The 12,720-nt window shown below is 47.2% G+C and overlaps 1 protein-coding gene across 2 annotated transcripts in view; it reads right to left on the reverse strand.

Moving 5' to 3' along the window:
- The window catches only part of ZBTB40 (zinc finger and BTB domain containing 40), a 66,572-nt gene that overhangs the window by 17,882 nt on the left and 35,970 nt on the right, over positions 1-12,720 (reverse strand). For both annotated transcript variants that reach the window (XM_037033039.1, XM_037033038.1), the window contains 6 exons: positions 8,988-9,180; positions 8,223-8,380; positions 4,209-4,401; positions 2,346-2,482; positions 1,735-1,936; positions 1,241-1,374 (listed from right to left, as the gene is read on the reverse strand). In XM_037033039.1, the coding sequence (XP_036888934.1) occupies positions 1,241-1,374; positions 1,735-1,936; positions 2,346-2,482; positions 4,209-4,401; positions 8,223-8,380; positions 8,988-9,180 (1,017 nt within the window). The remainder of the gene's footprint in view (positions 1-1,240; positions 1,375-1,734; positions 1,937-2,345; positions 2,483-4,208; positions 4,402-8,222; positions 8,381-8,987; positions 9,181-12,720) is intronic.

The following is a 12,720-nucleotide window of genomic DNA, read 5'->3' on the forward strand; positions in this document are numbered from 1 at the left end:
ATCAGCAGAAAGACTCGGTACACGGAGAAAATAAAGCAAACCCATCCACAGATGGCCAAACGGAATTTTCATTCTGGAAGGTATTTTATTCCTGCTCTTTTCAAGTCTATCTACATAAACCCGACGTCCCTGGGGGCAGGCATGAGACTAATTAGGAGGCTAACACTGATCAACGGCAGAAGCCCATCTCTGAAGTGCGGGCGTGCTGGCAGAGAGTCCAGCAGACGAGTCTTTCCTCGGAAGCCCGCAGGAATGTGTGCCTTCTTCTCCCCATCTGAGAGTCAGACTGAGGTGGGGCCGGTACCTGTGCGGGCCATTAGAAACCAGCCCTTTGGCCCTGGCTGGCACGGTTCAGTGGATTGAGCAACCGAGCGAGCATCAAAGGGTCGCCAGTTCAATTCCCAGTCAGGGCACATGCCTGGGTTGTGGGCCAGGTCCCCAGTGGGAGATGCCTGAGAGGCAACCACAGAATGATGTTTCTCTCCCTCTCTTTCTCCCTCCCTTCTCTAAAAATAAATAAATAAAATCTTAAAAAATAAATAAACCAGCCCTTCTGTCCACCTCCCATGCCTGCTTGGATGAAAAGGCTCTACAGGTGAAGTTGGGGTTTCGCTCTATGTTCCTTTATAATTCCTCCCTGTGCAGGATACACACGATCCTGAACCAGACGTCCCTGAACTCTCCCCCAGTCCCCACCTGGTTTTTCTGGGATGCAGCCCACACTGTGAGAAGCCTTACAGAAAAGGAGTTGGCATTATTCGTTACCCCATATGGGCAAAAGCTTTGTTCTATCTATGTTTATCTTGGCTCTTTCTAGAGCCAGAATGGAGCGTGTAGTAAGACCATCTTACTTTCCTTCCTCTAAAAGAAGTTGCTTCTGAAAACATGTTATTTAGAGAACAGTATTACAGTTCCCTTTGAGTTCATGGAGATTCAGAGGGATGGAATAAATCTAGGTTTGAATCACCTGAAGCTGGTTTATACTCTGGCTTCACCTGTGACCAGTGGAGCATCCTAAACAAGTAACTGAGCCCCGGGAGCCTCAGTCCCCTTGTCTGTGAAATGCAGACAACAGCATCTACCACTTCGTTGGGAGGGTCGAGGAGCAGACGTGCTGTGCACGTGGAGGGCAGGCACGCGCAGGCGTTCCGCAGCAGCGGGCTCCTCCCGCGGAACGGGGCGGCCCGGGCAGTGACTCTGACCAACTCCCCGCAGGGGTGTGTTTGTACTCCCACCACACCTCCTTCACTGTCTCCGCCAGGCGCTCTTCCTCTGAGGTAAAGCCTCCGTCTGCCTGCCTGCGCTGGACGGCCTCCAGGATCAATCTGTGATGCCTCAGGATGGTTTCAAAGGCAGCACATTCTGGGGTGCTCACTGAAAGGAAGGGAGTGGAAAACTCATTAGTAAAACTAGGAGCACCATTTTCGGCCCTGGGAATTCTCTTCACCTTTTCTCACCTTAGCTCCACAACGAGAACCCACTGCACCTGTCTGCTGCCTGGCGTCGGGAGCGAGGAAAATGCACATAGCCCTGCACTCAGAGTACAATTACTAATACAAGCTTGGAATGCTTACCGCACATTTTATCAAAAAAGGTTTACACCAGGATCAAAATCACTAGTCCCTGCTCCTAGTGGTAGAGACGTGGAAGATTACTGAGAGAGAGTTCTGTCTTCCGAAGGAACTGACAATACCCTCCAGCGGGAACAAAGGCATGACCAGGTCGGGAACCCACCTGCCCGGAAGAAAGCATCGGCACCAGGCTCCCTTCGTATTTCTTCCATGAGCCGGTTCAGAGGGCAGGCCTTTGTCCTCCGAACCATCAGCAGCAGCCGCCACACGGCTGTCGCAGAGAGAGTCTGCTTTTCTAGAACTGCCGACATCAAAGCAGTGAAACCACCCGAACCAGAGTCACGTTTCACAAGCTTCTCCATGACCTTCAAGATGCAGCACAAACATACGTGTCAGGGGCTTTCTGGCCACCAGCCCAGCCACAGGGCCGCAAGTCTGAGCACGGGGTCCCCGGGAATGGACTCCTGGGGGCGGGGAGGCGGCGTTTCTTAGCATCCTTCACCTCTCTCAACCCGAGAGTTTCATGTGTAAGCTCTTCATTCCTCCCGTTGCCTGCCTTTCCTCATCACTGCAGAAATTGCAGCCACCCACTGTCACGCAGCCTCACAAACTGAATCACCTGTATTCCTCCTCCATGGACACCTCAGCATTTCTCAACATAGCGTGTGTGTACATTTATATAAAATATGAACATGTTTAAAAGTATATACATACTGACCTTTCCTCCTTTCTCATTTCACTCCCCCGCCCCCTCGGCCATGCTCCCTCTCTTACCTCTCCTTCTCCAGGGGCTAAACTCTTCACGTGCGGGATCATTTTTAGTAACACCTGGTTGTCTGTGAAAATCTCGGAGAGGTTTTCGTGGTACCGCCTCAGCAGCTCAGTGCCGTAGTCATCAGGGCTCTCCTGGACTGCAAGGACATTAGCAGAACAATAACAATGCTCGATGGACCACCCGTTCCTCAAGGGCTTCTGCTACAGAAGTGCAGGGGAGTAACGAATGAGAGGCAGAGAGCGGTGTGGGCGCTGTCTCCTCGGGAGAGCGAGGGCAGCTCCTGGCCTGGGGCCTCCCACGGAGGCGTGTGCTCGGGGCTCCTTTGATCTGCACATGATTACTTGGTGCTTCGGGGGCACAAGACCACAGAGCCTTTGAAAGTTAGCGCCCGGTGGCAGAAGCTGGTGATTGCTCAATGGGGTGGGGAGGTAATGAGAAGGCTGCACTTGTACGAGATTCAGATGTACAGATTCCGGGGGTTAGGTGAAGGGTCCATGGGCTGGTCCAGAAAACCAGCAGGCGCGAGCCGAGCCTGTGCTGGTGAAGCCAGCCCACTGTTCTTCTGTTGATACACTCTTTGAGTCAGTCTGCTAGATCTTCTCTTAAGAGGTCAGATTTATTTGAAAGTAAAGAAAAATCGACACCATCAGGCATCTCCCATAGTTTTGCAGATATTTAAAAATTTACTTTCCTCTTTGGCCCAATAACTCTGCTTCTGGGCATCTAAAGTTGAGAAATGTTTTGAAGCAAAAAGAATGCGGTCTATGTACCAAGGTGTCTGTCCCTATGCAACCTGTGGTGATGGCGATGGTGATGATGCTGATGAAGATGACAACGAACATTTACTGAGCGCCCACCACGTGCTAGGTTTTGCATGTGTAATCTCACGGTAGCTACAAACATGAACGTGACAGGTGCCTTCTTCTCTTTATTTCACAGAGGAGAGAACAAGGTTCACTTAGGCTACTTCTCAGGGTCACACGGCTACGAAATGAGTCAGGATGCAGAGCCAGGCGGCGCTGACTGTCCTCATCATTAGGCCAACCGTGCACCAGGCAACACCCTCATGATGGGGGTGCAGAGCCTTCGGAACAGGAGTGTAGGGAGGTTTTTTTGTAAGGGGGGGAGAACGTTTGTTATACTGTTAAATGGGAAAATTATAAAATGATAAATATGGTAGAGTATCTCAACACTGTACAAATAATGTGACAAAATATGTCAATGTGTCAATATTGACACCATCAGGTAGTAGGGTTTAGGCTTTCTTATTTTTAAAAGTGTTCAAGTCTGCCTAAGTACACATTACTTTTATAAGCTAGGAAAAAAGGTCTCTCATCTCCCAAATATGCCTTTTCTGAGAACCATCTAGTTTCAAATGCCCTAAGTTAGGGGAGAACTGGCTGGAGTTGTTGCTTTTCTAGCAACGGAACAGGGACTCGCCGCCCCAAACTGAGTGGGTGTGAGGGACAGCCGGAACCAAACAGCACTCAGGTGGGAATGGGGGAATCAAGATTTGCGGGGTTTCTGTTTTTGCTCATGTTTGTCAATATAATGTGTTGAACTCGTGAGCCCCGTGAGCCTGTGTGGCTCCTTAGGCATTCACAGGTGACACAGGACAGTCCTGACAAACCCTGCACCACTGGAACCTGACGAGGGAGCTTAACAGAAAAGAGTCATCCTCAGGTCTCAGGTCTTCACTCCGGAAACACTGGAATCATTGATTTGTGACAGGTGGTCCCTGTTTTGCAATGGCATTTCTTAACGTATGATCTTGCTGCCCAGCATGGAGCTAAAAGGGTGTTTTAAGCTATAATTTTCTGTAGGAGTGGTTCCAGCCCGGAGAGCCAACAATTAACTAATACCTGTGGTGCTCGGCAAAGTGGCTAGTTTCTGCAAATTCTCCAGCAGAAGGGCCAAGTTCGGGAACATCATCTTCACAGCCTGGAGGAGTTTTACCAAACTCTCAGCAGTCAGGCTCCTCTCCTTAGACATTCTGTTCAACAGATTTTCTATTGTCTCCTTGGGTGTTCCGCCCTCACAGCAATTCAGAATCACCTGCGGTGGCAAGTAATCAACCAGACACCAGTTACTGGCAATTGCAAATGTATCTGACACCACTGAGAAACCCAGCAAGACGGTTTTACAAGATGCTCTGTCTCCACATCCCCCCTCTGCTGGTCTCTAGCATTTTTTCATAATTTCTTCCTTATTCTGTTTCAGTAAAAATCCAAAACATTCTCCAAACAAACAGCTCTATGAAAATAGATCTTTCCCAATTGCAGGGCTGTGTATATTCTTTGCCTCCAAGAGTTCACACTCTGAAAATAGTTTTACACCAGGCCTGTACGGCAGAGCAAGTAGCTCACATCTGACCTGACCCTTTAGACTGAGTTCGTTCAGACAGTAGGATTGAGAAACAGATCGGCAACTGATTAATACAGCTAGAATGTTTTTCAATTTCTGTTCAGTAAAGTATAGGTTGCAATTTCAAAGCAATTCTATTATTTTATTTCCTTTTATTTTATCTGTACAGAAACCTGAATACCCAGATCATCTATACATTATCCGTGCTTCCAAAATAACAGGTTTAAAGTACATTTCTGGGTCACTTTTCTCGCAGATTCTTTACTGTCTATCCTCCCCGTTCTCAATGGCCACATATGTCAGCTCCAGGCCACACCCCCCAGTTCCACTCGTGCTCCTCCTGGGTGTGTGAAGGGATGTTCTGAGTCAAGAATGCATGGGGCTCAAGCAAAAGGATGAAAAAGCAAACGCGTGACAGCTATTTTGCAGGTATTTTCCGGTCACAAGAGAACTGTTTCCTAAGGGTTACAACTCAGTCTGCATGACTCAGCTCTTAGGACACTGACAAGGCAGGGGACTGTGTCAATACACGTAATCTACAGATTCACAGTAACTGAACTTCGAGACGTCCTTCGGAAAACTACCAGCTCTTGGCAGAAGCAGTCAGGTGGGCTGGTCACGACAGCACGCCAGGGGGTGCTGCTATCAAGTTAACTCCCATTCTAAAGGAATGAATTGTGCTATAAGACCAAATCGGTTTTATATACATGAAAGGGAAATCTATGTTGTATATATATTATAAATCAAGCTGTCATACTCCTTGTCAGTACGGAGCACAGTCATCCTCTTTACGAACTAATATGTATTAGCTTTCTCCTAAATGAACCATAATTTAAAATGTAAGAGCTTGTATCTAAAAACCATACTGATTTCAGTGCTATCTCTTCATTCCTAAGCAATAACCTGACACGTAATGAGGCAGCCAGTTCCTGCTAAGAGTAGGAATGGGTTTTATAGCCAGACAGGCCTCGTTTGAATCCCAGTTCCACAATGTATTGCCCCTGTGACCTTGGGCAAGATATTTAATTCTTTGAACCCCATTTTCCTCATCTGCAAAAGAAGGTAACTGTACCTCTTCTTGCACAGTTCTCATAAGGATTCTGTAAAATGGAGTTACTATTTGTGGAGCCTAGCAGAACGCCCAGGACACAGGAGACTGTGAGTGAAGGACCGTGGTCACTGACGTCACGGGGAAGCAGCATGCACGGTGGTTAAGAGAATGCGCTCCGTTTGGAAGCCAGGGTTCCAGTGCTGGCCATACACAGTTGTGTCTCTGGGTGAGCTGCTGAACCTTCCTACGCGTCTGTTCTTCATCTTTAAATTGGGGCGATACCTGTGACTTCATCAAGTTGCTCTGAGGGTAGAATCTGCACGCTTCGAATGGCCTCTACGTACTCCCTGGCACACAGTAGGCACTAAGTAAATGGCAGCTATGGTAATTGCTGTTTTTGTATGTTTCCAATCCTGAAGACACTCCTATTTACCATTTCTTACAGGAGCCAAAGTATCTGGAGATAAGGGCCATGGTGCCTGTGATCAGCACCGCTCCTTAACTCGGGAAGGGTCAGGAGGCCTGAACCCACGTGCCTCGATGTCACAGCACCGCGGCTCTGCAACCGGCATTTACTTCTAGACTCCTGTTCACTGTTTTACCTCAATTTTCGTGAGAAGAAGTAGTTTAACGAGGCTCTGGTGGAACCCCAATCCTAAGAAGTGGTTTTTTGTGTGTGTGATTTATAGCTAATTTAAGTTCTCCTGCATCAGCCTTTTCTGTCAAGTTAACTGAAAGAGACAGAAGAAAATGACAGTGTGGTCCGTCTTGCTGCAGAGAATGAGGCTGACTGTGGGCTCTACCTATAAATGCTGCTTTACCAAGATAATGAAGCAGTTCGAAGGACGCATTCAATCCAGCTCATAAGGAAAGGTCTGAATGAGCAATTGACTGAAATCACTATGGGAATCAGGTGCTTCTAGGTCTATAGGCAACGTTCTCTAACTGGCGACTGAAATTGCACTTAATACGAAGTCTAAGGATAAAACGGGAGTTTAACCTTACTCTTATCTTGTGCATTACCTTTCTCTAAGAAGTTCAAAGGAGTTAAAGGTTGAAAATATAATTAATTTTCAAAATACAATTTTTTAAGATTTTATTTATTTATGTTTAGAGGGGAAGGGGAAGGAGAGAGGGAGAGAAATATCAATGTACGGTTGCCTCTTCTGAGTGCCCCGCTGGCAACTGGATTGCAACCCAGGCATGTGCCCTGACTGGGAATCGAACCTTGATCCTTTGGTTCGCAGGCCTGTGCTCAATCCACTGAGCTATACCAGCCAAGGCTCAAAATACAATTTTGAGATTAAAGACTATTTCCATCTTACATGGAAAAAAGCAATACAAGATTACTGAGAACAAGAATATCAAGAACTCAGTCTCACTCCTAACCTAGTGCTTAGCCATGACACCAGCGGCTTCCACCCATTTCTCAGCTGAACACGTATGCCGCTTCCTGCAGTTTTAGAACGGATGCCACAGAAGTTCTCCGTCCCTATTCCTTCCTTCCAAATACAGAACTATGTTTTAGCACCAAGTCGAAATCAATAGCATCGACAAATACAGTTACCTAGCTGACCTGAGAAGTCATGCCGGCAGTTTCACGAGGATTTCAGTGGCCAGCTGGTGGGAGAGTGAACTGGTGTAACCTTCCTGAAGGGCAATCTGGCAATGCGTATCAAGCAAGCACTTGGAAAATTTTACACGCTTTATCTGGATATCCCACGTCTTGACAATTACTCTAAGGAAGTACTTTCACTAGTGTGCCAAGACTGTGCGCCAGGACACTCTCTGCAGCATCACTCATAACAGCAAGACACCGGGAACACATGCCCAGCAATGAAGAACTAATGCCTGATGGTGTGTCCACTAGGCAATACAACACAGCTACCAAAGTCCATGCTGTGAGTATGGAAATGCATTCACGATATATTGAGTTTAAAAAGTTAAAGAACCGTATGGTAATCCCATCCCAGGGATGACTCAAATAAGAAAAAGTGGGAGCACATGCTTGAAAATGTTAGCAGTGATCATCTCTGAGCAATCATCTCTGAGTGTTGAGATGGTAGAATATTTTAATTTTTTCCTGTTTGTTTTCCCAATTTCCCACAGATGAATAGTATATCATTTCTGTAAAGAGGGAAAGTGTCATAATAATTACAAACATACCAATCTACTTCAGTTCTCAGGACAGCTGTTTTATAATTAAACTCTTTGGAACAGAGTGGGAACACGCACCCATCGATCCACCTCACCCTTTAAGGTCCAACTAGCACGTGCGAGGCTCTCAGCAAGCTGAGGCCAGGATACAGAGGCATGAGTCAAGGGCCTGAACCTCGAGGTGCTTACTATGTAGTACGTACAAAAATACTGCAAGATGGAAAGTCCTATGTGTCACAAAAAATGTTTTTTAAAAAGTGCTATACAAATTCAGAAGGGTGGGAGAGACACTCGACACAGTTACCCTTTTCTCAGTGCCGGGCAGGAATTCCTCCTTGGCTGTTTCCAGGAACTCCATAATAGGTCTCAGCTGTGTCACACACTGGATCAGGTCCTCCTTGTGCTCCAGTAACAGAGCGGACAAGGTCCTTCCCTCCTCTGTGCTCCCTGGGGGAGAAAGAGCTGGAGAAGCACAAGAGGAGTGAGTCGATTTGAAGAAAACGACAGCAGGGTTTGTCAAGCGAGATCTAACAGAATTGTAAAGTGATTCTCAGCCTATTCTGAGGACGCAGATGCACTCTCTCTCTTTTCAGAGAGGAAAATACTTTATTATTCTGTTTAAATTGTATGAAAGGAAAAATGTCTCGCTTATCTGTTGAAACACAAAGCTGCAGAGCCAGCCAGAGGTTAACTTCTGGTTGGCAAGGCCACCACTCTGTGCCGAACCCAAATAAGAGGAAACTTCGGCCTTTAAAAGTGCTGTCAGCGAACCAGCTCGCCCTGGGCTCAAAACATTGGTTTGGGTGTGTGGCTTTCTGAAGGGCAGAAGCACACTGGTGGTATTCTCCAACTTCAAGGTGTCAGACAGTTTAGTTAACTAGGAGATAGAAATGGAGACTCCAATTTAGCTTGTATATATTTAACTTGCAGCTTCCTGAATTACATGCACAGTGCATGTGAAGAATCACTTAACAATAACTAAGCCACTGAAGAAATGAATTGCTAGAGCAAACTTCATAGCATCTGCTGAACAGAACTCGGTGACTCGGGTGGATGGGTTTGCTCCTACCTTTTGGCTGTACCGCTTCCACATCCTCTGGCTTTCTGCCTAACAGCGCTGCCTTCACCGCAGGGTTAGAATCTTGGTACCGCTGCAAAAGGGACACAACGGACTGAACATCGAGGCTCTCATCTCTCACTTTATCCAGGATTCTCTGGAATGCTAAACGTCCTTCTTCACCCGTAAGACATCCCATTATGGTCTGTGGAACACAAGTACCCAGAAAGAGAGATCAGCCGGACACAAGAACCTCACACCTCTTGAATTTGTCAAGTAAGGTCCTCGACAATCTGATCCCCTCCACTTGACTTTCCGGTGACATCTGGCATTGCTACTGCATCTGTGTAACGACGGTCCCCTAAGTGCATCGTGCTGAGGCATTTCGAGTAGCACTTTCTGACCACTCCTTTCCAGCCTCGCTCGTTGGTTCTTCTTCCAAATACCTAAGACTGCTCTCAACTCCTTATTTTTTTCTCTTTATTCTCTCCCTTTTGAAAAGCTCTCAACTATCACTTTGGTGTAGCTAACCCTGAAAAGAACTCTGATACTGAGCTCTGCATTTGAATTGAGAGCCGCACAGTTTCTGCTGGACATGCCTTATCACCCAGGGGCCTCGGCACCACGTGTCTCAGCCCGAACTCACCGCGCTGGCCCTGCTAATCCCCAAGCCCCCAAAATGTCAGCAATTCCAGTGACGGGAGAAACGAATCGCCTTCCCTTTCTTTGTTCTGACAGAGAACCTCTCCCACACACATGGGAGGAGGGCTAACTAGAAGGTGGGATTAACACTTCTACTTTAGCAATAATGAACTTATTGGAAAGCAATCTGGTAACCAAAACTTAATTTCATGTGTACAGTTTAATGTACATAGCCTTTACATTTTTACTTGGCAAAACACAACCTACCTTTGATGTTTTTTTATTGCCGATACTATGAAAGAAACCAGTTTTCTCACGAGAGTCTTTAAAGAACAAAATGAGAGTTTTCTACCCCCACCAACCTGACACACAATAGGATCTCCTCAATATCTACACTTGCCAAGTTAAGCTAGTCAGTTATAAATTCTGGTAGTAATTATATGTTTTAAATTTTTTGTTTAGAGAGACGTCGTCTTTTTCCCCTTGTCCCAAATAATTAGGAATTATAAATGAGTTAGGCTCTGCATTCTAGGTTTTGCTTTAGCTCATTTCTGGATTGCAGAATGACTGCATAAAGCTCAATTAAACCTTTTTTTTTTAAAGGTCCCTATGTTTTTTGGCCATCTCCAAAGTAAACTTAGATAAAACACAGTTTAGTCATCCACATTTTTACTGGAGTAAGTAACTACCATGAACTCACCTCTATTTTAAGAACAACAAAGAAGATAAAGGCATCAATTGAGTGCTTAGTCCCCTTTAATCACATTTATCCAACCCCTCACCCTCCTTGGTTAGCTGGCCCACGCTCCCTTTACAATGGCGCTGAGAGCAGGGGGAACTAGGGAAGGCAGCCTCTCAAGCGGCTCCCAACATTCCTGCCCCCGGGCACTCCTGCCCTGAGGCTGAACCGAATAGTGAAGAAGACATTATGGCAAAGGAAACTGGACGCCACTTCCAAGATTAGGTCCCTGTGACTCCGGTCTTGCCTCTGTGTGCACTGCTTCTGTCTCTTCCCTGGACGGGAGCTGCTGTGCTGTGAGATGCCCCACAGAGTGGCCAAGAGTCAGTGAGGGAACCTGGAAGTGGCTCTTCTGAAGCCTGCCGAAAGTCACGTGAGCGAGCTTAGAAAGAGACTCTCTCCTGGCTGAGCCTTGAGGTCTGCAGCCCTGGCTGACACCTTAAGGGCCAGCCTACGAGACCCTGAGCCAGGGACTCAGCTAAACTAGGCCTGGACTCCTGACCCACAGAAGGCACAGGTAATAGAGGTCTGTTTTTCCAAGCTGCTAAACTTTAATTTGTTACACAGTAACTGACAACTAATGGAGGCTCACTTGCTGCTAATGCCCTTAAGTACACGTCTCTTTCCCTTTATTTTCCTTTCCTTCCTTTCTTCAACGCATCATAATTGATAGAGCACGTAGCTATCCCATCCCACACTTGGCCAGCTTTGTTCACCCCCCCGAAGCTCTCCGAATGCCCCAAATCCACCTTTCTCAGCATCCAATCTGTCTGGTATCATGATCTGAGCCACTGGGGAAGAGAAGCTCTCATCAGTGGTGGCATCTGAAGGGCTTCTCATTATCCTCTCTGCTGTTTCCTCCTCTGCAGAACTACTCGGCAGTGAAATTAAAACATTTGTTAACTTCCTCGCTCAGCAGTGCCTAGGCGGACCATCTGGGGAGGGGGCAGGGGTGTGCTGCTGAAGGGCCGGAAGGGGGCAGTCAGTGGTCTGGATGGCCCTGCTCTCTGCTCTCTCCTCCAGAGCCTGCCGGGGGCCTGCCCCCGAGCCAGCAGCAGTGACTGTCACCTCACGAGCCCCACCTGCCCCGCGGCTCCTTGGTGGAGTGAGCTCTTTCCAACCCCCGCATGTATCTGCCTAAACAGAAGGGCGTCACGTGCTGCTGCAGGATGGCGTTCGCTGACTGCTCCCGTAACAGAGCTCCAAGACGTGAGCCGGAACAGAGGTCTGTTCTTTAGCCACACATTTGGAACTCCTTTGATTCTCAGAGCTAAAGGCACTTCAGTAAATTCATACCAATTTACAGTCACATGTGTCATCAAAGCGTGTTATCTGAGTAAAATATTTAAAGATGGGACAGTTTCCTTTCCCTCTATTAGATGTAAAAGAAACATTTAATCTTCCCTACACTCAGGTCTTTTCACCGACTTTACTTGATTCCCAGCTGTTTGCCCACTGCGTCCAGGTCTGGACGGGCACACTCCAGCCTTCCTTGCTCACAGTCCCCTAAACGCTATCAGCAACAGGGACACAACCACCGCAGTCTGGCACCCCCCCAGACACTGTGCGCACGTGCTGTCGACTTTACTCCCACATCAGTTCCGGGAGGCCTTACTACGACTAGTTAAATGGGAGTTGGAGGGGTGAAGGAACCTGCTGACGTCACAGGACGAGCAAGCAGAGTAGCCCGGAAGGAACACTGCGCTCACTCCATCAACCTGGCGCCCTTTTTCCGCAGTTCCATCTCCCAGATTCTGGGCGTAACCACATCCTTTTACACTGGATCCTGCTGGGCTGACTAGAGTCAACGCCACTTTGAACACTGAATGGTACCTAGACAAACTGCAGCACTCCTCTGGGTCTCAGTGATTAGCAGACACTGGTACACAATAGGTGCTTAAGAAATGTCTAACTGAATGGAATTCCCTTGCCATAAAACCACCAGGCCTTCTATTTACACAGCGTATCTTCGACTTGATAATTAGCACACAGGAGGTTTGAGAAAACGACTTATTTCATCTCTTACAGACCTGCAAAATGAATCTTAGTCACTCCCTGCTCAAGAGGGCCAGCCTAGCCTGTCAGCGCCCTCGGTCCACAGACCTCCAGCCTGCACTTCTGACAAACCTCCAAAGCAGTGACACAGCTGAAGACAGCTGATTCACGTGGAAGACAAGATTGCCTTTGAAACAAAGTTGAAGAAGAAAAAAATGCTACTACCTCTTCAACGTGGGAGTCTTTCTAGAACTTTAGGTGAAAGTGGATCAAACAGCAAGGAAGTCAATAGTAGAAAAAGTTATCACCTTATTCTAGTGAAAGACTCACTTTGCTATATACACAATTAATTAAAAGCAGGGATATGGC

The sequence above is a fragment of the Sturnira hondurensis genome, unplaced genomic scaffold, assembly GCF_014824575.4.
Source record: "Sturnira hondurensis isolate 20B ecotype Veracruz unplaced genomic scaffold, ASM1482457v3 Scaffold0021555, whole genome shotgun sequence".
NCBI lineage: Eukaryota > Metazoa > Chordata > Mammalia > Chiroptera > Phyllostomidae > Sturnira > Sturnira hondurensis.